The following is a 24,393-nucleotide window of genomic DNA, read 5'->3' as shown; positions in this document are numbered from 1 at the left end:
CACATGACATACCTCGGAGCATACGTGTGGTGTGGAAATAACATTCGCTTGACATTTTAAGAGGAATGAGAAGGAAAAAATAAGTAATTTAGGAACGCCGGCATTGTTAGAATGCCTCGGACAATACGAAACACTTTCGTAGTTAAAAGGTCAATAATGCCGTTTAAAAATAAACATGACATTGCGATAGCTTAGAGTATTTGGGTACATCCACCCTCGCATACATGGACTCGTGAATGATGTATGATTACTCGGTAACGATACCTGGCATCTTCTAACAACATTCATCCATTATATTGATCTTATTTTTCTTCGGCGCCGTCTTTTTGCTATCTCGTTTTACCAGGTATCAACGTTCTGAAATGAATACATCTTGCCCGGTTTCAGTTTTTCAGCTATTGGCATAAACGTCTAAATCAATATTCATTACGATCACGTTTATACACCATTGCTAAACTCGCTATAAATTGCGACATCTGCTGTCTTTTACTTCATCTAACTACACTTTTTTTACTTCACCATGTATTACTCACGTAATTCACCTATTCTCTCTTACAAACCCAAAAATCAATTTGCCATTTTTTTAGTAGTTAAGATCGGCCGAATAAATAATAATACATAAATAACTTTGGGGAAGAAGCATTACAAATTTAACATTGCGCATGTTTGATGATAATGGTTGAATGTTAATATTAAATCGTTTTACAGACCACCGAGGAGTATTCGGATTCAAGTTCAGAGGAACAAAAGAGTCAGTCGGGTGCCAGCAGTGACTTGATACTCGACTCAGAGAAGACTTCCGATTCGGGTGTGTTGACCAACAACAGCGGTGGTTCGACACCGGTGAACGTTATTCCCGTCCAGTTATCTCATAACGCTGCACCCTTTCACATGGAATGCTCTCCTCAACCGTTCGAAATCCTCCACGGGCCACCGATCCTGGTCCATCACCATGCGGATCCAATGGCCGCGTTCTACCATCCGATACCGCAATACACTGACCACCTGACACCCATCGGATACCAAGCGATACCGGAAGAACCGATGCCGATCGAGCCGTCGACGGACGACCGACCGAACGGCGAACCGACCGCCGGGTATTCGGCCGAGAACTCCGATTCCGGTATAAGTTCACCCAACAGCGAAGTGATGGTCAAAGAGTCGGAGGAGGGCAAGCACGTGAAAACTCAGGCCGCCAACGACGGAACGGGACAAACGACGACGACAACGACGTCGACGAAAAAGAACAGGAACAAGAAGACGAAACAGCGACAAACAGCGGGCGACAAGGCCGTCCAGTCGGCAGCGGCGAAAACCAAAAAGAAGGAATCACAGAAAACGCACCACGAGGGAGGTAAGAAATCGTCGAAAATCGCCATGGAACCACCCATCATTAAGATGTTGAACGCTAAAAAAGCCAAATCCAAGTCCGACCCGGATAAAGACGGTGGCAAGTGTTCTGCCGGCAAGGGAGAACCGAAGCCGGCAGTGACGAAAACCGAGGTAGTGGCCGCCGAGATCGGTCAGTTGTCGATCAACCCTACCTCGGACTGGGTGCAAGACGAAGAGTTCTGTTCGCTGGAGTGCACGCCCAGGTCGCTGGCCGATGATCACCGGTTCGAGTTCGCTAAAACGCGTTCTGTTGACTCGTGCGATTCCGTCGAAGAGGAGACGTTCGCCACGGCCGTAAACACCGGATACTCGGACACCGAAAACGAGATCGGCTGCAGGCAAGAAGACGCTGTACCGGCGGTTAAGACTGACGACGATACGGAGACGGTGCCGACACGCGCGGCGGCCACCGTACCCGGACCCATTACCGAGGCCGTAACCAAGTGGCTCAACGACCAGGGCGGCTTGAAACTGGTAGTACCGCCCTCGTCGTGCCTACAAGACGACGACGACACCGAAATAACGACCGACGACGAGGCCGACAGCGAGTACGACGACTTCGAAGAACAGCCGATGAGTCCAAAAAACGTGCCAAGCAACCCTTGTCCCTTTGCGCCGTCTCCTAGCGGTGGCAAAGGCACGGGGGTTGCTGCCGTAGTTGCCGCTGGTGCAAACGAACCAACGCCTCAACAGCCCAACGGCGGTATGCTGCCCAATGGTGGCATATGTTGTCTGACCCAATAAACGTGGCCACGGGCAGACCACAATGACTCTTAATTTTATAATGTTACATCGGAATCGAATTAAAATAATAATTAAAGATGCCCAGTATGTACAAAATATATCTAATAATATATAAGACAAGCAAACGAGGACGATAGATTTTTGGGTCCAGTAAAATTATCCTTACTTTTATTATTAATATTACATACAAATTAAGAAGGCCCTATCTATGCAGTTCCTCTCCGCGTTAAACAACAAAACAACTATTATATGAATAACATAAACTACTATAATCAGTTCTATACAAGTAGGTTTAATCTATCCCAGACCATAATATTTTAACATAATATAAACATAAGTATAAAGTTTTCGACTATTATAATAATATACCTATAATAATACATACATAAAAAACAACAAAGAAAAAACATCTGCATTTGATGACCGGATTTTAATACGACTATTTGTTTCGTTCATTTAATTTTTCAAATTTAAATGTATTTTTTCACCATTAAAATAAGTGGTGTAATTATGAGACTGTTTTTGGATCTTCCCGATGGGAATAATTTGTTAATAAGTTCATTATACAATTTGTTAACCGTTATACATTAAAATAAAATATTTTTGTCGTAAACAATCATTTTTTGGAATAACAAGTTATAAAATTTCGTTCGTTGTTGTGATTATTTTGTTTTAAAATCATTTAATACCTAAACAGTCTAATGGATGGGTGCGGTGTGCCTCTGGTCTATACTTATACTAAAATATCGGAATTTCGTTTTAAATAATAATAACTATACTTTATTCTAGTATTCTTATTTGGTAATTACTGTAATAATATCTTCTGATTTAGTGAAAAATAATAAAGAGTTTCGAGTTGCTTGAAATAGAAAATCAATACTCCAATATTTGACTTGTAGTACAATTTAATATAAAATAATTTTTAGAAAATATATTTTAACACAATATTATTACAATCCCGTTTTCTTAAAATCAATTTATTATAGCTTTACAATATTTTTTTAAAATATATCAAATTTTTCTTTTATAATTTGTAAATAAATATTATTTGAGTAGAAAATTTTCGTATGTTTTCTTAATCTAACAAATGTGATTGAGTATACTTAATATTAACATCGGGGTTTTATGGATTTTTAAGTATAAATTGGAAAATACTTAATTTGTTTTGGGATTTGTTAAACATTAACCATTTCAACATCGCTCAATTACTAGTTATTATTATTTTTTTATGTAGTTCTTAAATGTTTCTTTAAAAAAATAATTGTAATTATAACTAATTAACAATATTACCGAACAAAAGAAAATATAATATAATATATTCTAGATAATTTTTAGTCTGTAATTGTTTACCCTAATAAAAATTATTATTAGATAATTTTATATTATCTAATTATTTGTGTAATTTTGTATAATTTTGTGACCGATCGACAACGGCACTGTCTGAATTTGGTGCTTATACTTAAAAAATAATAACTTAAGCCTAATCTATGATTAGTAGGCATTTATATAGGAATGAACCGATAAAATGTTTAGCTTATTTTAAATTGTTTGGGTGATATATATCTAATTAAATTTAGCGTGAGGCTACCTGGATATTATTTATAATACAGTGTTAATGTTATTAGAGAAATTTAATTTGTTATAAAATATTTGATAATCGGTTTAAAGAATCCCACAATGATTACTTTTTTATAAATAATATTTGAATAACAAAATATAGTTTTATTTTCTAAAAATTAATTTTTTAACTTGTAATAGTGTATTACATAATTATGTATTATGATATGTATAATGACGTTTCCATATAATTTTCATGATATTTCGCTTGCAAATTAATAACTGCGGTTAATACTTGTAATTAGAAAATAATTACTATTATAAAGGTATTGCGTCATCAGTATAACATTTTACAATTGTAGTTTCAAGTTCTTATAATATACATTGATTAAATAGTCTTTACTATGTTAATAACTAAATATTTTAAAATTGTACACATTATTCGCAATAGCCATTAAATAATTTCATTATTTGTAATAAAATGTTTAATCTTCACAGCTGTATAAACTAATTTATTGGCATTGTTAGCAACAAATAAAATAAAATCTATGTTCAATTAATTTAAAGTGAAATTATAATAATATAATATATTGTGTAACATTATCTATTAATATATATTAATATCTCAGTAATTTTTTATTACAAACAATTTTAAAGACTTTTGTTACGAATTACAATCATTATATTATATACTGTATTATTATAAATTCTGCACTAATTATATTTTAAAATAAAAATACATAAAATCAGTATTAGGTTTTGAAAAACTTCTCAAGTTTTCATGTTCTTAAAGAATCAAATACGTATAACATAATCATCGTTATCTGTACGGTTTAACTGGCCCCCCAAAATAATTACTAGCGTGTAACCTACAAAGATATGAGGCTTTTGATATTTAAGTGCCTTAGGTCATTCCTTAATGAAAACAAAAATCGAAATTATTTGTTACAATATATATTTTGTTTTGTTGTTTGCTGTTCAACAACATCGCATTGCTTTGTTTTTTACGTAAGACATTGCAGGTCACTAAACTATTATTATTATATTATTATGTACATGGTTGATATGCATGCTGATTTTATTTTATTGTTCCAAAACTCGAATAAGATATTTTAATGTTTATTAAATAAAGACGTTAAACTACAACAATGACTTTCTCATTTTACCTGTTTTTAATGTATCGACCAAAATATCTACAATAAAGTTACAACATAATTGAAGAAGAAATTATTTTGTTGTATAATTAGAAGAAACAATAAGAAGATAATTTTAAACCAATAACTTTTAAGTTTGTATAGAAATAAAAATATATGCCATATTTAATTAATGGATTATATTTCAAGCTAATTAGCTGTGAAAAGTTAACACATTAAGTACTGCCTGCTTCTTATTACAAACAGAAACACACTTTTAAAAAAATATACGGGTTTTCTCTAAAAACATCTAATACATAATTTTTGTGGACTAAGTAATTAACTGCATTATGTTATAAAGGCTTTTTAACACTAATTAGTGTCCTTTTAATCTCTCGAAATTTTCAAGATTTTTTAAATCGTATATTCTAACTAATATAAATTGCATTCAACTTCTGATCTTCAAACTACCTATCCACTTGTATAGGTACTCCGTACTTTAATTGATTTGAAGAATTATTTTTGAAGTTAAAGCATTTTGAAGTAATGATGGAAGGTTAGTAGTGTAGGTGAGATAGACCAAAAATGGGGTTAATTATGAAAGATGAGGTAACAAGCGGGACTTTTGGGTTCTCTAACTAACTTACTAAAAATCTCACTCCCTCTGCTAATTTATTTTTTATTTTTCAAAATTCTTGAAAAATATTATTCTTATGACAAATATTTTCTCTTAAAGGTTGTTCCTCGTGTAATTATCTATAAGTTGGCTTCTTATACATTTTTATGTAAAGGTTAGATACAAAGGTACAAATATACAATATACAAAGGTTAGATCAGGAAAGATGCCTGAAATTAGCTACCGTGACCATGCAGCTGAACAGTTGAGACCAATAACGCCCTGAAGATGGACTCTGCAATGAGTCCGAAACGTCGGCCTGTAACTATTGACGTGGATGTATCCGAAAATCATTCAAATGATATATCAATCCATGAAAGCTTTAACGCACTCGTAACAATAATCATTCATAAATTATACACTAATTTCCCTAATGGATTTATTTATTTATATGACTAAAACAACACCAGAAATGTAGATAATTCAATATTTTTCAAGTTAAATAAAATATCTTAAGTACTAGATTGAAACATTTTCATCTTAGTTTTCAAATATTTTTCCAACATAATTTTGTTTGTTTTTAGTCAAATAAATATTTAACTTAAAAATGGAGAATATGCCGGGTTAATCTACAAAAATAATTGCCTCTTGGTACATACGTTTGTTTGGAGTCCATTGGCCTTTACATTTATAATAATATATTTACTATCGTTTTGTTAACATATCATTGAATATTGTCCTACTGAACTGTACCAGTATCGACTTCCTGTTAACCCACGTAAATTCATCAAAATATTGCTGAAAACATCAGTGTTCGACGATGATTGAACACACAGTGACTGAATTAATAGTTTTTAGTTTTAATCGTTTATGATACGTAGCAATTATTTAAAAATGAAACATAAAATTACATTATTCTTTATCGTGCTAACATCGGCCAATAGTATACGAAGTCGGTCTGCTAACGATTTTCTCAAAGATGTGTTTTCCCTCGAAGACAATTCGTTAGGAGAAAAATGCACGACAATGGAATGCCAAACGTCGGGTAAACCTATATAATTTTCAAGACTTATTTATTGCATCGAGTCTATCATTTAGAAACATACGAATTTAACTGTTTTACACTGTAGAGTATCTTTTGAAAAGCATGAACCGGTCCGTAAACCCTTGCGCCGACTTCTACGAGTACACGTGTGGTTCCTGGATCAAAGACCATCAAGTACAAGAGACTAAAATGTCTTGGTACCAGTACAAAGAAGCAGAACGCACCATAACGAATAATTTGAAAGGCAGGTAAACGGAATTAATACCGAATTCAGTATACTAACTTACTAACTACTCTGTTTATTTGTTTTCTGACAACAAAAATGTACATAATTAGTATTTAAATAAAACTATCAAAATATATAATTTAGACTTGCTAGAAGATGATAATTCGAGTGAAATTCTACAATCGGCGAAGAAGTTTTACAAGAGTTGTTTGAATTCTGGTAATAGTCAACACTATTAGAGCAAAAATTTAAAATGTATTTACTTTCAACTATGATTGTTGTTCCTTTCTTTATAGCAAAAAACCAAATGAATATGGAGTACATTAAATCGATTGTTTTATTATTTGGTGGATGGCCAATTGCGAAAAACAATAGAAACAGTAAACTGGAATCATTAGACTGGATGAAAATCCATGTTTATTTAGAAAAAAACTGGAACGTTCCGACTCTTGTTGAAACTGGCATATCTATTAACTATATGAACACGAGTCAATATATTTTAATGGTATGCATAAGCTTAAATAATGCCGTGGATATATATGTATTACAAGATATAATCTATTTTTCTTCCAACGAATATACACAAAGTACACATTTTGAGCTTAGATGTTTTTAGTTTTGATGCAGGTATTGGTTTTACAACAGTGTTTTTATTTTTGTGTTTGTACCAAGATAACTTTTTAAACACTAGGCTGATTGCTTTGTGTAACAATCTTAATCTCAAGTTTGTAAATCAAAAATCGTATACTGTAGTTATTTTATTTGGCCATAAATATAAAAAGATTACTCTTTAACTGTAGAACCGAGATAAATTAACCTTAAACAATTTCAAATTTTCCAACTTAAAAATGTTAGCATGCTTTAACTTTTTTTAATACGATTCAATTACTTCAACATTTTAACGATGAATTAGATTACTTGGATTACTACAACTATATTCTTTAGAGCTGCTGATATACAGAAAAAAATATCATTAGCCGTTTCCTCTAACGGGATAGCAACTTTATTTTAACACATTCAGTAATTATTTCCTGAAGACCTGTGACCACCCTGTCTCACTATGCTCCAGCCTCACTTTTATTATCAATATCTTATTTTAAAATATTTTACTAAATTAATTAAATTTGAGTTTTATTATTTTTATGAACTTGTTATTTAACTTTTCGTTGTAGGTAGATCAGCCGGATATGATGATGCCTCGCTCAATGTTTTTGCACTCAGACAAATATTCAATGCAAATGGCTGCTTATTCAAAACTCATTTCTGGAACTGTTTTATTGGCTTATAATGATTTAGGACTTGGACCACAACAAAACCAAGGTTTTGGCGATGAAATAGCTTTCGAAATAATTCAATTCGAGTCACAGCTGGCCAAAGTAGGTACTTTAAACAAAGTTTAAAATATTGGTATTTGTATGATATAAAACCATATTACTTTTGCAGTCGGAAAAGGGTATGGTTTTTTAAAATTAAGAAACTGTTCTAATGCTTGTTTTCTGAATCTACTACCAATTATTTTATAGATACACGGCAATGGAGACATAAAAAAAAGCGAAAAAATGTTAATGAACCGCATAATGACAATTGCAGAACTTCAAAGTGTCACCGACTATGTATCTAGTAAATTTCGCGTAAGACTTAGAAGTTGCACTTAGTTTATTATTTTGTTACTTTGTCTAATAATAAATATTACATATAGATTGATTGGTTGAAAATGTTTCAACTTTTATTCAAAGATACAAACATTAGCATTAGAGATACAGAAAGAATAATTGTTAGAGAAGAGAATTATTTAAAAGAACTCATTCGTGTACTTGAACAAACTCCAAAAAGGATTATACGTAAGAAATAAAATGAACACGGTGTCAATTTACTTGTTTTTAATTTGAATCAGAATATAGTTATTATTATAGTAATTAAATATATCTAAAATACTATCTAACTTTCACGATATAAGTACATTGGTGTTTTTTTACATTGTAAAGTACCTATCACAGTTGCAAAGTAATACTGTCGTTTAAAGTAGGGTACTTTCAGAAATTATTTATTTGTTTGTTTCGGTAGTTAATTATATGTCGTGGTGCTTTTTGAGATCTGTGCTTTCGGATACTAGGGAAGACTTAAGAAACCTGGTCAAAGACTTCAACGTGATTTTCACCGGAGACGCGAAAGAAGTTTCCAGGTGATTTATATTTTGTCTCGTTAAAGTTTCAATAAACGTTGCTAAACCAAATTGTGCTCGACAGGTGGGTGGACTGCGTGTCGATCACTAGTTCGCATTTCACGTTCAACGTTGGATACACGTATGTCAACAAGTACTTTGACAGATCTGCAAAAGACACGGTAGTAATTAACAATTATTTGCGATCATTTGAAAACTAAAACAGTCATATATGATAGGCCTTGGAAATGGTGAATAACATACAGCAAGCGTACTTGGAACGATTGGAGAACGTACCGTGGATGGACTCGGTGACGCGACAAGCTGCCATTGACAAGCTGCAATCAATACACAAGTTTATTGCCTACCCAGATTGGTTCAATAACAGCTCTCGTCTGCACAATAAACTTAAAACCGTATGCACTTTTGGGCATGAGTAGGAGGATAACGTATACTCAAACAATGTATTATTTGTGTTACAGGTCAACATGACGGAAAGTTACTTGATGAACCTGGAAATCTTACTGACTTCTTCGAGCTCCAAAAAATTGTCCAAACTACACACTGTCCACAACCACGACGAGTGGGTAGACAAAGCTTTTCGCTTTCAATTCCAATTTATTGCTCAATAATTGTATTAATCTTATACTTTCGTGATTTTAGATGGACAATGGATATCGTGAGCGTTAACGGCTATAACGACGTTTACTCCAACGCCATAGGTATCTATAAAAATTTAGATATTGTGTTACCTATTAACTATATTAATAAATCCCTTATATGATATATAAAACGAATTTTCAGTACTGCCCGCTGGAATTTTACAACTTCCATTTTATCACAATGCTCGAATACAGTAAGTGATATCTCTAGGATATGTATACTCTCACCACACTTATCACCTAGCTGTTATGTAATTTTTTTATTTATACTTTATAGAGCTTTAAACTACGGAATGATCGGTATGGTATTAGGACATGAAATAATGCACGCCTTTGACGACTCAGGTTCGTATTAAAAAATACAATTTATATAATTTTAATACTTTCTAATTGTAGGTAGAATGTACGACAAGCAAGGAACTAGACGTCAGTGGTGGACACTCGAGACTATGGAAACGTTTTCTAAGAAAGCTGAATGCTTTGTACAACAATACAACAAATACTATTTACAAGTGTTAGGAAATCAAGTAAATGTACGCACCTTTTCGCTTAACTATAGAATATAATAAAGTTATACATGCACAATAATATGACCATTAACTTATGTTGTTCAGTATTATTCAGTTTCGGATGATGTTATAAAACATAACTGCATTTATAGGTAAACGGACATTTAACACAAAATGAAAATATTGCAGACATTGGAGGACTGAGTCACGCATATTTGGCATATCAGAAATACATAGCGAAACATGGAGAGGAAAGCAGATTACCTGGGTTGGAAGATTTATCGCCTGAACAATTATTTTTCGTGGGATTTGCTAGTGTAAATCATGCTTAAAACTCCGAATTAATGGTTTTTTCCTCTAAATTGTTTTCGATTTGCAGATCTGGTGTGAGTCTACGACCGAACTAACATTATTAAATGATTTGTTATCTGACGTACACAGTCCGGGCCGCATACGAGTTTTGGGCACTCTATCGAATTCCGCTGAATTTGCAAAAGCATTTCAATGTCCTGTCGGATCACCAATGAACCCTCTAGATAAATGTGTGATGTGGTAAAATTTTTTAGCCAACAAAATTATATTTTTAATTATAATGTAATTCATTAAACACTTAAAATAATATAATACAGTCTACTTTTTTTTTTATAAATTGTTTAAGTAAACACTGTATATTTGATAATTTTTTTAATAAAACTCAGTAAAAACATAATAGAAATGTTTGAACACAAACATAACCTATAACGTTTTATTATTAAACGTGATATCAAATCACTTAGATAGTTATTTTACTAAAATGTGTGAAAATTAATAAATATGAAGAAACGGTTAATAAGATACAGTTTAATAAATCATTGTATTGTATGTAATCAAGTAATTACTGTACCATGTTTCCCTTTTGTTAAAAAGTTTAATTTCATGATAATCTTGATTTGAAAAATAAAAGAAGAAAAAATAACAAATGTCGAAAATATTGTAAAATTACTTGTGGAATTTCATTCCGAAAAAATATGGCGTGGGAGGTAAGTAAACTCTTAGGTCCTGTTTACCTCCTCCCAACGCACCCTAAACTTTTTTATAAGTTTTAACTCCGTACATTGAAATAGGTTTTTTTTATTCAAATCATTATATGTGTAAATAAATATTGTACGTATAATGAACAGGTTAGCATTGTTGTGTGCGCGTGACTTTGTTTCATATAGTTCATTGATGTTTACTACTGTCTAAAATTGACTCGTTGTGTATGGCATTTTCATGCGTTTTCGCAGTCTTATCGGTACTAAGACACGAGTTTAACTCAACAAGGTTATTTCTACCATATGTTAAATACACATGACGTGTTTCCTTCTCGCACGTGCGGTGTTATCGAAAACGGGTTTACTTGAATGTTAGTTTAGTCAAAAGTCGCATTTATCGGATTGTTAGTAAACAGTAGTGAATTGGCTCATATGACTGCCGACCGCCATGACACGAGTAGAATCCATTGTAATCGTGTGCATCTTAGAAATCGCGTCGATGATCACTGCACCTTTGGAAGGCGCCAGAATATTGGCCATCGAAACTTTGGCCGGCAAAAGCCACTGGAACGCCATGAGTCACGTGCTTCAGGTTTTGGTAGACCGCGGCCACAACGTTACCGTTTTCACCCCGTTCGTCGACGGCAATCGTGAAAACTACACGGAAATCGATTTGTCCGAAGTGATGTTGCCAATAGTCGATTTGGAGTATGAAATTGTTGAACGGCTATTGCACAAAGTATCTACATACATTCCGCTAATCGTAAACGTAACCAGATACAACTGCTACATCACCTATTCGCATCAGCACATGCAGGATATACTGGCCAAAAGTGGCGAACAATCGGAATTCGATGTTGTCATCACTGAACCGTTGGCTTCGGAGTGTGTTTCTTACGTGGCGACCAAGCTAAAGTTGCCCTTGATTTATGTCGTCCCGTCCACGCAGATTACCTTCATTGAATGGCAGATATTCGGATACATGTCGAATCCCTCGGTCACCTCCCATCTAATGGCCGATCACGTAGTGCCCGAGACGTTTGTCCAGAGATTCAGTAACACCATTCTTACGGTATACAGCCTTTTCTTACTCAAACGAACCGAGTACCAGATGAAAACAATTTTCCCTCAGCCGTTTGACGAAGCGGAGCCAACAAAATGTTCATTAATATTTTCCAACACGCATTACATCAATGATTCGCCAGGGCCGCACTACTCCAACTTGGTTCAAATCGGCGGTATCCATTTAAAACCGCCTAAGCAACTGCCTGAAGTAAGTGTCATAGGTTATACCCTCGTGCAGTTCGCTGCAGTTCAAAATGAAACGATTTTAAAAAACGCCATTTCATACTCCAAAAAGGACTTATTAAGATATATATTTAAACATAACAACCAACATCAAGAAAAGGGTCTTAGTCAATTTTAATTTTTACTAAATAATTAAAAGATCGATAAGAAAATTAAACATGTAAGATAATTAGAACAGTTTCTTTCAATAGTAAAAAGAAAGGATTTAAAAAACATATGACAAATATTTATTCTTATATAAATTCAGCTAATAATTGATAAATATTTTTTAATTATTTACTAACAAATGATGAAAAAATAGTTTTTAACTTAAGGGAATTGCATATGGTCTGTTTTTTTGTTGTTTTATACCAAAATTCCTGACAAAATTATCTGATTTCAATTCTGTAAAGATATATGAGTTCTTTGAAAACTTCACTAGGTTATGTAGGAAACAGATTTTTTACTTTTTTATTTAAAAAAAAAAAGAAAATTAAATGTTTTAGTTACAAGATTTTTAAATGAAAATCGGCTTCCTACATAACATAGTGAAGTAGTCAGAGAACTCGAACTTTTTTTTTCTTAAATTTGCCTATACAAAACTCCTTAAAACTGACAAAAAAAAAGCGTATAATACTTACAGCAATAGAATATCCATTATGCAGCGTAATATTGTCGAAAAATAACTATGTTTTAGTGTGAGGATTTGCAAAGTGAGAAATGTTGGATAGATCTAATATTATGAACTATTCATAGGCAATAATTTTGTTACATATGTGAGGGGGAGGACGACGAATTAAATTGAAATGCCAATTAAATATTTGTGATTTTTATAATAGTTTGAAGATTAGTGTTAATCAAAAATAAAATATAATACTAACATAAAAGCTTAGACCAATTTAGGTTGATATATTTTTCACTTGTCCAATAAATAATAAAATGCAACATTTTTTAAAATTAACTAATAGTTTTTACGAGTTGGAATTGTAAGTAAATGAATTAGCTCCTTAGCACGTTAACGAAATATAACTATACTTACTATTCCATTAACCATGACGAAATATTTGATATGTGTACTAAGGATATATTGGAATTCATTGAAAACTCACCTTATGGAATTATTTATGTCACGTTTGGAACGATGGTGGATATGTCGACTTTACCTAATCACATATTAAACATATTTAAAGAAGTGCTATCACAAATGCCTCAAAAGGTTTTGTGGAAGTACCCGGGTACAATGGAAAACCAACCAGAAAATGTGATGACCAAGTCCTATTTTCCACAAAGAGATATACTTTGTAAGTAAAATATACCTTAGTAATTACTTTAAATAATAAACATAATAGTTTATCTATTTCCAGTACATCCTAATATTAAATTGTTCATTAGTCATGGGGGTATATCAGGCGTACACGAAACGGTGGATGCAGGTGTTCCTGTATTGGGGTTTCCTTTGTTTTTTGATCAGTCAAAAAATCTTGAGGCCTTAGCAAACGCGGGAATGGCCATCTCTTTGGATTTCTTTTCAGTATCGAAAGAAACATTTCTAGGTGCCATTATTGAACTCGTCAGCAATGTGAAGTAACGATTATATTACCACATGTAACATTAAGTAGCCTTTCATCGGCGTACAGTTACCACAGTTTTTCTAATTTAGGTATACTGAAAACGCTAAAATCGCTGCACAGCGTTTTATGGACAGACCAATGACTCCAGCCCAATCAGTGGTTTACTGGACTGAATATATTATTCGCAACAAAGACTTATCCCATTTGAAAAATCAAACCGTTATTATGACCTGGTACCAGTACCTGTTACTAGATGTGATTGTTATATTAGTATTAGGACTCATACTTAGTTTATATTTACTTTCTATTTTGTATAAAGTAGCTCATTCAGTTGTGATAGGAACCAATATAATGATGGTAATTTCAGAAAACACAGACTTTTCGTAATTTACACGTGATCCAAATAAACGTGTTATGTATGCAAATTTAATTTTAAAAGGTTATTATTCATTCATAGTACCTAATATTAGATGGACTTCGGACATTTAAATACATTTTGCTTTCCAAAGGGTAAAAAATGCACCTTAACCGTCCGTGTTATTTTTTATTTACTACTTTGGAAAAAAATTGCTTTTTTAGCTAAAAAATAAGTTTTAAAGCACGTTTTGATGTTAATGCGAAATTTCATCTAATCAACAACATACAATGTATTATCGCGTTGTTCACATACAAGGTAATTGTTATTTATAATATTTATTATTATTATTTAATGATACATTATACGAAAAAACCTAATGGCATCGTATGGCGCCGTTGCCTAAGTAACAAGTCTAACCATTTTATAGATCATAAGGCAAAATCGTATACTATATTTTGTTATTTTAACAATGGGAAACATCCAAAATAGACACAATGGCACGTTCGATTACTATTCAGATTCTCCTTCAGCAAACTTGTTGTGTTTCGAAAAAGAACATGTTAACCGTATACACAGCATGTACGAAATGTTTATGAAAAATCCTCTGAAACACTGTATTGGATCTCAGAAAAAGTAAAAAATACATAATACAGGTATACTATCGGATGTAGGTTTATAACGTATGCTTTTTTTAGGCCATACTTTTTTTTAAAAGTTTTTAATTTGAATGTAAAAAAAAGACAACAGCTGTTGTTATAAACATTAAATTACATATTTTTAGAATTTCTGTATGTAAATAATATATTGGACCTTAGTTAGAACTACAATGGTTAAAAGTTTAATAGATAAGACGTATGTCTAGACGAGAAGCACGGGTTATATAGGTTACATAGGTTTACTATGATTATACCATCTAATATAATATGTAGTTTTATCCTATACGTGTATCTATTCTATAGTGTTTATACTACTAACGAGAACTTCCAGCAGACTTTGAATCTTGGTTTATGTAAGAGCAACATAAAATCTCAAAATTCGTTTAAAATTCAAGCGGTCGCCAATGTAATGAACCAGTTGGCAGTATTAAATGCCATACACGATCCTAGAGCCATGCACGTGGCCTTAACAAAAATTATTAGTACACATATGAATATTACCGAGGCTGATTTTACGGTATGCAATTATTATATTAAAATAAAAATCCAAGGTTATTTAATTTCTATTAATTTAAATTAAAAATAAAACATGAATGATTAGAAAAGACAAAATTAATAACTAATAACATATTTAAAAATTACTTAATGAAAAATAACGAAGATAGTCTACTGTCTAGAATAATTGTTTCTCTTGTATAATAATATTTTTTTATATTACATGGTAATACATCATGTAAAATTAAAAAAAAATAAAAACACCGTCAAAGTCCAGTTGATAACATTAGACAGTAAGTAAATAATTAAGAATTAAAGGAATTATGCTCACTGATTGTACAATAAATTAAACAAACAAAAATCAAGTGCCATGAGAAACGATAATTTCAAATAATTCTTAACATTATTCACTACTTAACCATGTAAGGTTAAGTAGTGAATAAACTAATTACATTCATGTTATCGTTAGAAATATTATAGAAGTAATTATTAAAATAATACCTTGAACTTATACGAATTTAACAAATAATAAATTGACACGGTCGAAATTGATTAAAACCATTTTTTTTCTCAAATATTGCCCATATTTTGACCCTTAATAAATAAAAGCTAACAGGCCAGAATTTTCATAAGAATTTACACATCAATTTAGTTATTAATTCGCCAAAATCAGTCCAGAAATTTAAGAAGAAACTGGGCACAAATAAAATGCACGCTATTAAATTACACCTAAACAAAATACCATCATTTTCGATGTCGAGGCCGATAGTTGATGGGTGATATTGCCTTGAGCAAAACAGTTATTAAATATGTAAAAACAATGTGTTATGTTTTAACAAGACCATAAGCCATAAAAATGGCTTAGATATGAATTAAGGTTAAGTGGGGAAATACAAAACAAATAGAACCCATTTAAAATCGATTATTAGTACAATACTATCAACATTTTCTAATTTTTAATGTCGTTATTTAATTACAAGAGAAGTCATAATTATTATTGAATAAAACAGAAACTATTAGTTTTTCATTTGTTTATACGTTTTTTCAATCTGATTGGTAACGAATGTTAAATGTTAACGGTTTATGTAGGGCTGCGTACAAAATTAGATTGTCAAAAAAGTATTCGGCGTGGTCTTGACCTTATTAATAATTGGAATAACACCAAGGTGTAATAATAATCATAGGTAAAAATAAAAAGTTCAACGTTTTTAAAATTACCAACTAATGATTTTGTCTTAAACCATTATAGAAGCTGCGAAATATGATATTGTACAATTTGTACAATATCATAGTGTTAGTAATGAGAAATAAGACATAAAATATTTTTTATCCAAGAAATATGTGAACCTCTATCCACGATGTTTATTTGATTTTCATTCCCAATTACCTATTTATGATTTTAGTTTTATTTCAAAAATATAGCTTTTATAATATTCTGCTTCTCAGAACTGATAGGTTAAACTGTTTTTATAATTTTGATTATGAATTTATTTTTATAATACTGGTCATGTTACAATTTTACAGAACTACAGAGATCACTTTATAAAATACTTGGTGACGACGTTTCCTGAAAAAATGACAGAGTCAATGCAAATATCGTGCTACAAATTCTTTACAAATTACGGAAAGGCGATTATCCATCACCGTCAATTACTAGAAAGTCTAGGTCACATGGTAGATGATGATTTTGCGAACGAAGAAAGAAAATTGTTATCATCTAATATCCCCAATGGAATAGAAGCAGTGCCGTTTTATTCCAATACCGACGAACTAGTATTGTCTGAAATCAATGGTGAAGAATTGAACGAAGAATATGAAACGTACAATATGTACAAATATTTATAAATGAATAATAAACAAGTCCATATCAACAAGAGTTATTCGTCGCACATTAAGTGTTTATTACAAATTGTGTCATGATTGGAAATCCGACGAATCAATAATGAAATCCCATTTCAACATTTTCAAATGCCTTCTTACAATTATTTTTAAACATATTTTAAATTTGATCGTTGATTACTGATGAACTGGTCTGCCCGTTATAGAACGTGTATTATTGCATTTCCTTTGGTCGAATACAGTCCCTTTGAGATTAAATGCATTTATTATTATTATTTATTAACATGGTTTTCTTTTTTTGTTCTAATTATGACAGGTAAATGCATAGTCATAACTAAAATTTACATATTATTTTTAAAAATCAGCAACAGTTGTTATCAATGTTGATTTTCAATTTTATTGGGTGTTATCTCGAAAGTGATAAATGGATTCGATCCGAACTTCATACATGACACGCGTATCAATTGAATGTAAATTGTGATGTGTGCCGTGTGGTAAATAATTGTAAAATGTATCAAGAGAAAGTCGATATTTGATAATCGTAAGAAAAAAATGTTTGAAATATTGTAGGGAAACCGAAAAGTAGGTAGTTAATGAGTAGTGAAATTATTTAGTTTCTTAGCGAGGTATCGTGAAAATGGTGATTACTAAAAGTATTCGGGAAAAGGCTACTGTACAGTTTATATTGTGTTCAATTACATTTTGTTTACTAATAAACAAAAAATGTTATGTATTGGGACAAGTACAACCGATGCCAGTGGAACATGATCAGCCCCCACAGCCTCAACCTACGGCACCTTGGTACGAGACATTGCCGGCAGTTGCGATGGATTACAAAGTGATCATCGATCCTGGTAAAGAAGACTGTTACTTTCAGTTTGTCAACCCCGGTGCAACGTTTTACGCCAGTGCTCAAGTAAAACTGAAAAATTATTACCTAAATGGAATAATTCAGTATTTTATAATTTTTGTTATCGTCTGCTTTAATAAGGTATTAAGAGGAGGTGACGGAATGGCTGGTTTTGCAGTCAGGCATCCTAATGGTCAAATAGTACATCCGTATCAATGGAAAGCAAGTTCAGATTACCAAGATCAAACTTCCACTGGAGGTTATTACAGCGTGTGTATAGATAACCAATTTTCCAAGTTTGCATCTAAACTTGTCAATTTGTATATCACTGTCATAAGGTAAATTTACAGTTATGAATATGTACATTTCATATATTGATATCTTTAATTATAAAAAGTTTATTTTTTACATCTGAGCGATTATAAAAACCTCAAAATATACGTTAGATAATCTACAATAATTATTGTATGATCATATTTTATTTGGCCGATCTCATTTTTTGAAATCGTTTATGGAACCTAATATTCGTTATCATTTAGTCTTGTTTTATAATTGTTGTTACAATGTATAAAATACCTTGTCAGCTTCGCTTTAAAGCTAAAAATGCTTTAGAAAAAGTGGTAAAAAGATAGTATTTTATTTATGTGTTTAAAATAAATATCCAATTGTTGAGTATATTTTTTAATCATAATTTTAAAATCGGTGAACAGCATTATTTATATACACTATTAATATCATAAGAGTTATTAACTGTTAATTATTTGTTTTAAATATTAAAAACTATTTTGTTTTGCTTAGGTATGATAAATGGGATGAATATCATAAAGAAATAGAAGACTTGAATGTTAGCGTGGAGAACTTTACAGTAAGTATATTTAAAAAAAAAATTATTTTACTACTTAATACCAAAGGTCAATAGTTAAGCATATAAATTCCATTTTTTTTTTACAAAATATTTTAGTTAAGGCGCTGTGTGACAGTGTGCTTTTATATGGCTAGTAAATATGTATTGCGGAAAAGGAACAATGCCTTGTTGAGTTATTAAATTTGCATTGATTTTTAAAATTCTATCTTAATGTGCCATAATAAGAGGTTGATTTTTTTTTTAAATGTAATGCCAATCATAACTTATCCTGCAAAGTATTTTTTCACCATTAAATTATGGTTAGGTAATTATTGTTTCAAGTAATATTTTGTTGTAAACTATGCTCTAAAGCCAATTAATCTAAAAATTAAATTTTTTTCTAAAAATAAGATAAATTTGAATTGTTTTATAATGAAAATGTCAAAACAGATGACGATTTATAATAGTTCAACAATAGTGTGGTAGAGATTAATGTTAAAAGTAATATGAATAATAATACAACTTAGTAGTGAGAATCAAAAGGGTATAAGTTATAGTGATTTTTTTAAATGTTACAAGAAAGCAAAACTAAAGTAGTATATTCAATGAGTTCTCATACGAGTGATGTTTTTCAAAACATTGTTACAAAATTGTTGAACAAATGCCAATAGTAAAATGGTTCCTTGACCTAAACTGTATGATAAAAAACCTTGTTTTTAAAAAGATGATCACCGATTTCTATTGGTTGTCGTCACTTCATTTGTATATGAAATTATAACTGTTTTTAATTTGTTTTTTTTCCTAAATTTCAGACTACTGTGAAAACAGTCGAAGCTAATATAAATAGTATGTTACAACATCAGTATCATGTCCGTAGTCAAGAAAGTCGTGATTATAATCTTTTGGTTGACAACAATAAGTATGTTAGCGGATGGTCCATGGTACAAATTGTGTTGATTATGGGAACGACTACATTACAAGTATACTTTGTGCGTAAATTGTTTCAGACTAGTGCTGGAAAATCTAAAACGCGAGCTTAGAATAATTTTTTACTCAAATATGTGTTTTTCTTTATGTGAATATTGTTCTTTTGGCATTTCTTATCTGTGTATTACTGTATTTTATGAGGATTTTTTTTTTATATACAATAAATATATTCAATTTGTGATAGTAGTAGAAAAATATACAACCAAAAATCTATTGGACGTTTCTCTATCTGGATTTTTACGTAAATACACAAAAATGTATCATTCCAATTTTTAGAATAAGTCTTTAATAAATAGTCCACTTGTTTTCAGTGTATAATATCTAGCCTTAAGTAAGTTATGTTCTAAAAATAAAATTTATGTGTAATTCTGTTATAATTTTAATGAAATTATCTTTGTGTTTTTTTGTATGCAAGTATAAATGATGAAGGTTTGATGTTTTTGTATAGCAACTGTTGGACGTTGTTTTAAATTTCATACTAATGCAATAATATAAAAATTTATTGTTGTGAAACATATATTAATAATACGTTGTAATGCTCATTTTTGATGATCTTGTGTTTAAATTATGTTTATACTACTTTTATTTTTAATAATTAACTGAATTACACTATTTGTTGTATATACTATTAATTAAATTGTTTTTTTTTAAGTTTACAGAAATTTAATTTACACATTTCTCTATACTATTTTGTATCAAACAGTTTTAATTTAACCGGTATGACTATAAACATAACATTATTATAACTGGAAATTTACTCAGCTATTGAGTTATATAACTGTAACATGGATAATATATAGGAGAAATTATAAATAATAGGTAAATAAGAAAGAAAGAGATCGTCACTCCATGACTTAGGGAAAAGTGTGATTACTTACTTATTTTGATCTTCAATTAACCTTACATTATGACACGTAATTTATTAAACAATCATTTCACAATTATTATAAATTGTAAACTGTGAATTTAATAAGTATTGTAATTTTTAACTTGGTTTTGTAGTAGGTAGGTTAACAGTAAGTATTTATATTGTTAACATAGAAAAATGAATATTAATTTTTACATTACTTTTTTATTAAAAACAGTAATAACTAAAAAGTAGTAATGTTATAATAAATAACAGTAACAAAATATATATAACCAGAAACAATAAATTATTTACAACTGGGGGAGAAAACATTAAAATAAAAGTAGTATTTATTATCAATATGAGCGAGGCTATAACACTATCTAATATTTTATAAGGTACATTGAGTAAAAAATATGTTTTATTAGATTGTATAGTACATAAACAATATTAATAAATGTCATGAAATTTTTTTTTAACTCGACATTAATAATTACGTTAATATTAATAATTAGCGTTTTAATTACAAAACGTCTGTTTACAATTATATTATCTGAATTATTGTAGCCGAATGATTATAATAATAATAATATGTATATGATATTACAATAACTTAAACTAATATCAATACATATGTTTTGGGTTTATTTTTTTTTTGTATTATGGTACATAGGTACTATGTTATATTTATAATATGGTCAGTATAATAAATGTAATAAATAATATAATATAATTCATCAGTGGAGTTGAGAAAATTCAGCATGGAATGTATGCCCCAAATAACATAATAATGTAAGTTTAGCAAGAGAAGGAATGTACATAGATCATACAAATTTGTACAAATTGACTATTATTTTTTCTTCGTTTTGTCTAGTTGGGACTGCAGGTAACTTCCAGACATGGCTAACAAGCGGTAACGCTGTTTTAGATTTTTCGCTCTAGCGTGCTGAGATGCTATTTCTGACGTGTAATTGCCGGGGAACCATCCTTTCTCGCCGTCGCGAATCCGTTCACCGTGGTACCATCCTGTAACAGATTGCACCCGGTACTTAAGAGATAGCTAAAAAAGGGGGAGGGCGAGTACAAAGAAAAGATGTTCAGTGGTGGACTACGGTGACCGACCTCGAGGAGACTTGGGAAGAAGTGGCAAAGGGAACAGAAGAAGATTTACCCACCATCGTTCATTTTCGTCAACACTTTAACTATATCTCCATTCTGCAAAGACAACTCGTCCGGTTGAATGGCCACGTACGCGTGCTCAGCGTACACCTGCGGACAGTCCCATTCGTTGTACAGGGTCTCGTCCGGGTTGGAACTGATTGGCGGCGACATTGCTTCGATCCATCGTTTTTTAGAAGATTCTGAATCGCAGCTTAGCAGCTGTCAACAATAACCGAACGATAAGTAATTCGCTTGGGTCAACCACACTACACGACGAGTAGAGAGTAACCATTACCATTTCAATAGTCTTGCTCTCGTGGTTTTCCAAAATCGTCAACATCAACAGATTCTTGTACGACGAACTTATCACTAATTGGGTGGCGTCAGTCATCTGCACAAAGTTCCTGGCGCAGTAGTCCACCACCGTGTAGTTGTCGTCACTAAATCAAACAGATAAACAACAATGTCAAACAACGCTGTACTAGGACCTTATAATCACGGTCAAGTCGCGGTCGGTCTACCTTTTGCGTTTGGCTATGAAGAACATGTCGTTGAACAAGAAGAAATACAACTTGGTGGGTCTGATCAGTTTGCGACTTAAAGTCAGCTTAGCATCCGGACTAGGTAGGTGCAACATAGAACCCGACCGTACTAGCCAACGCGAACTAGAAGCCACCGACATGACTTTCATTTCCCGCTTGCTGGAGAACTCTAACTGTCGACTCAACAACAACATCTCTTCGTATCTTTCCAATTTTCTAGTACTCTCGTTGCAGTTTTGCACCACCTTAAAAAAAAATGGATCAAGATATTGTTATACTTATATATGTCGATAAAATTTTTAAATGAAAGCTTACTGCGTTCAGCGAAGCTAGAGTGAGTTCACACATTTGGTACTCGGTAGAATTTTCGATGGGGTCCATCTGCGACAGGATAGCGTCCACGAGTAGTGGCAATCTGGTGATTCTCTGCATGGGCAACATTAGGAACGAGTGAAGCGATAACGATTGGCACTTAGCATCAGTTTCCAGTCTTTGTAGAGCTTCGTTGAACTTGAAATTTTTATCTCTGCGAACAATCGTCAAGGTTATAAACACTCATTGTACGTCACAAGTATTAATAATATTTAGCTACCTCAACGTTTTCAACGTGCGATCTATGTAAATTTGATTTGAGCAATACTTGACGAAGATGTCAAAATTTTCTTTGGAATGCGTGTACAGAATTTCGCACAGGCCCCGGAGAAGAATGTTGTCTTGCCAGCATTTCTCGAGTGCTGCCAATAGTTTTTCAGAACACTTGCGCACTAAAATCAAAAGCTGTAATCACTTCCCATCCATGCAAGAATTAGTTGGCAGATAATTACCTGGATTGACATTCCCGAACAGAAGTTTTCGATCGCTTTTATACAGTATTGTTTCGTCGTTCATCGAATGACTGTTCACAAAATGTTTCTCGAGCACGGTCAGAGATTTAAAGTAAGACGCTTCGGATGTGATTAACTCGAATTTGGCTTCTTGTAGCTTCCGTTCTCGAGGTGTCAATGCGTCTGAATGAATAGTAAAATAATACAATAAGCCGTTGACGATCGTCCGATGGAGACGAACGTATAATTGTAAATTGTGACTTACCTAGAATACCACTATTTTTTACTTCGGGAACTTCACACCATAAGGATCGATGCTGCCCGTGTCCGGTCGAGCAAGGAGTTATTAGTTCTAGGGCCGACGGCCGGCTGGTGACGGAGCTGATTTCTTCGTAGCCGTCACACTCTTCCATTAAGTCACCGGCGAACACGCTTTTTGACCTCTAAAATAATAATAATATTGTAAAATCGGTAATATAGGATAACCGTAAATGCATTTGAAATATCTGATAATAATATTATGTTGGTCATTGAACATTATAGTTTTTTTGATGATTAACAAACAGCAATAAGTAGATTTTAGATTTTAAACAATGAGCGAACATTTGAAATGGACCAGCTCCTTCCTCAGTTAGGAATTTTTCGAAAACAAAATTATTTTATACAGTGTATTTATATTTAGTGTTTACTAATGGAGAATAGTTATTACTAAGTCAGGGCCGATATTACAACTATACTGTAGACGTGCCGTCCAATTCACGGTTACTCATAAAAATGAAAAATATAACCGCAATAATAGTATTTAAATATTTGACGCAGGTAATGGCATAAAACAAATAAATAGAGATCGAATGATTTAATGTTAATACACATTTTGAGTAATCCACAATACTATATAACGTAACATAACCAAACCAACCCCTAGCCAACAGCAAAGGTCTCTTAGTCTAGGCACCTCCTCCCCCCATTAATGGCTTCGACACACTCTTTGCACTATTTCCCGGGCTCCTGATCTGCTAGTCTGCCCCTGCATGTCGGTGATACAGAACAAACGGGTTAACTTCTAAAACTCAC

The 24,393-nt window shown here is 32.0% G+C and overlaps 5 protein-coding genes across 6 annotated transcripts in view; 4 read left to right on the top strand and 1 right to left on the bottom strand.

Annotated features, from left to right (window-relative positions):
• LOC126834085 (uncharacterized) overlaps positions 1–4,842 on the top strand; it is a 36,754-nt gene extending 31,912 nt beyond the window's left edge. Inside the window, exon 8 of the mRNA XM_050565741.1 lies at positions 709–4,842. Within this exon, the coding sequence (XP_050421698.1) occupies positions 709–2,136 (1,428 nt within the window). The 3' untranslated portion in view covers positions 2,137–4,842. The remainder of the gene's footprint in view (positions 1–708) is intronic.
• A 1,424-nt stretch (positions 4,843–6,266) lies between these two features.
• Positions 6,267–10,688, top strand: LOC126834408 (neprilysin-1-like). The gene is made up of 17 exons (XM_050566300.1): positions 6,267–6,487; positions 6,573–6,731; positions 6,858–6,932; positions 7,010–7,218; positions 7,886–8,089; positions 8,237–8,344; positions 8,413–8,554; positions 8,778–8,895; positions 8,960–9,056; positions 9,114–9,290; positions 9,357–9,457; positions 9,538–9,596; positions 9,679–9,730; positions 9,814–9,881; positions 9,933–10,069; positions 10,198–10,362; positions 10,425–10,688. The coding sequence occupies exons 1-17, from the start codon at positions 6,313–6,315 to the stop codon at positions 10,599–10,601; spliced, it is 2,223 nt and encodes a 740-aa protein (XP_050422257.1). The 5' UTR covers positions 6,267–6,312; the 3' UTR covers positions 10,602–10,688.
• A 690-nt stretch (positions 10,689–11,378) lies between these two features.
• Positions 11,379–14,431, top strand: LOC126834576 (UDP-glucosyltransferase 2-like). The gene is made up of 4 exons (XM_050566604.1): positions 11,379–12,331; positions 13,427–13,646; positions 13,710–13,929; positions 14,006–14,431. Exons 1-4 carry the CDS (start codon positions 11,507–11,509, stop codon positions 14,301–14,303), a joined length of 1,563 nt encoding a protein of 520 aa, XP_050422561.1. The 5' UTR covers positions 11,379–11,506; the 3' UTR covers positions 14,304–14,431.
• A 3,289-nt stretch (positions 14,432–17,720) lies between these two features.
• LOC126834157 (transmembrane emp24 domain-containing protein 6) lies at positions 17,721–20,466 on the top strand. The gene is made up of 4 exons (XM_050565895.1): positions 17,721–18,180; positions 18,256–18,452; positions 18,913–18,979; positions 19,771–20,466. Exons 1-4 carry the CDS (start codon positions 17,902–17,904, stop codon positions 19,996–19,998), a joined length of 771 nt encoding a protein of 256 aa, XP_050421852.1. The 5' UTR covers positions 17,721–17,901; the 3' UTR covers positions 19,999–20,466.
• A 962-nt stretch (positions 20,467–21,428) lies between these two features.
• LOC126834156 (uncharacterized) overlaps positions 21,429–24,393 on the bottom strand; it is a 33,725-nt gene continuing 30,760 nt past the window's right edge. For both annotated transcript variants that reach the window (XM_050565893.1, XM_050565894.1), the window contains 8 exons: positions 23,585–23,762; positions 23,320–23,502; positions 23,088–23,259; positions 22,811–23,021; positions 22,475–22,740; positions 22,249–22,393; positions 21,968–22,172; positions 21,429–21,818 (listed from right to left, as the gene is read on the bottom strand). In XM_050565893.1, coding sequence (XP_050421850.1) covers positions 21,643–21,818; positions 21,968–22,172; positions 22,249–22,393; positions 22,475–22,740; positions 22,811–23,021; positions 23,088–23,259; positions 23,320–23,502; positions 23,585–23,762 — 1,536 coding nt within the window. In that variant the 3' untranslated portion in view covers positions 21,429–21,642. The remainder of the gene's footprint in view (positions 21,819–21,967; positions 22,173–22,248; positions 22,394–22,474; positions 22,741–22,810; positions 23,022–23,087; positions 23,260–23,319; positions 23,503–23,584; positions 23,763–24,393) is intronic.

Source organism: Adelges cooleyi, unplaced genomic scaffold, assembly GCF_023614345.1.
Source record: "Adelges cooleyi isolate 19-005CV unplaced genomic scaffold, UGA_ACOO_1.1 ACOO_flye_CR_arks_rails_tigmint_CR_PRNA_21, whole genome shotgun sequence".
NCBI classification, from domain to species: Eukaryota; Metazoa; Arthropoda; class Insecta; order Hemiptera; family Adelgidae; genus Adelges; species Adelges cooleyi.
This window is presented reverse-complemented; position numbering and strand designations above follow the sequence as displayed.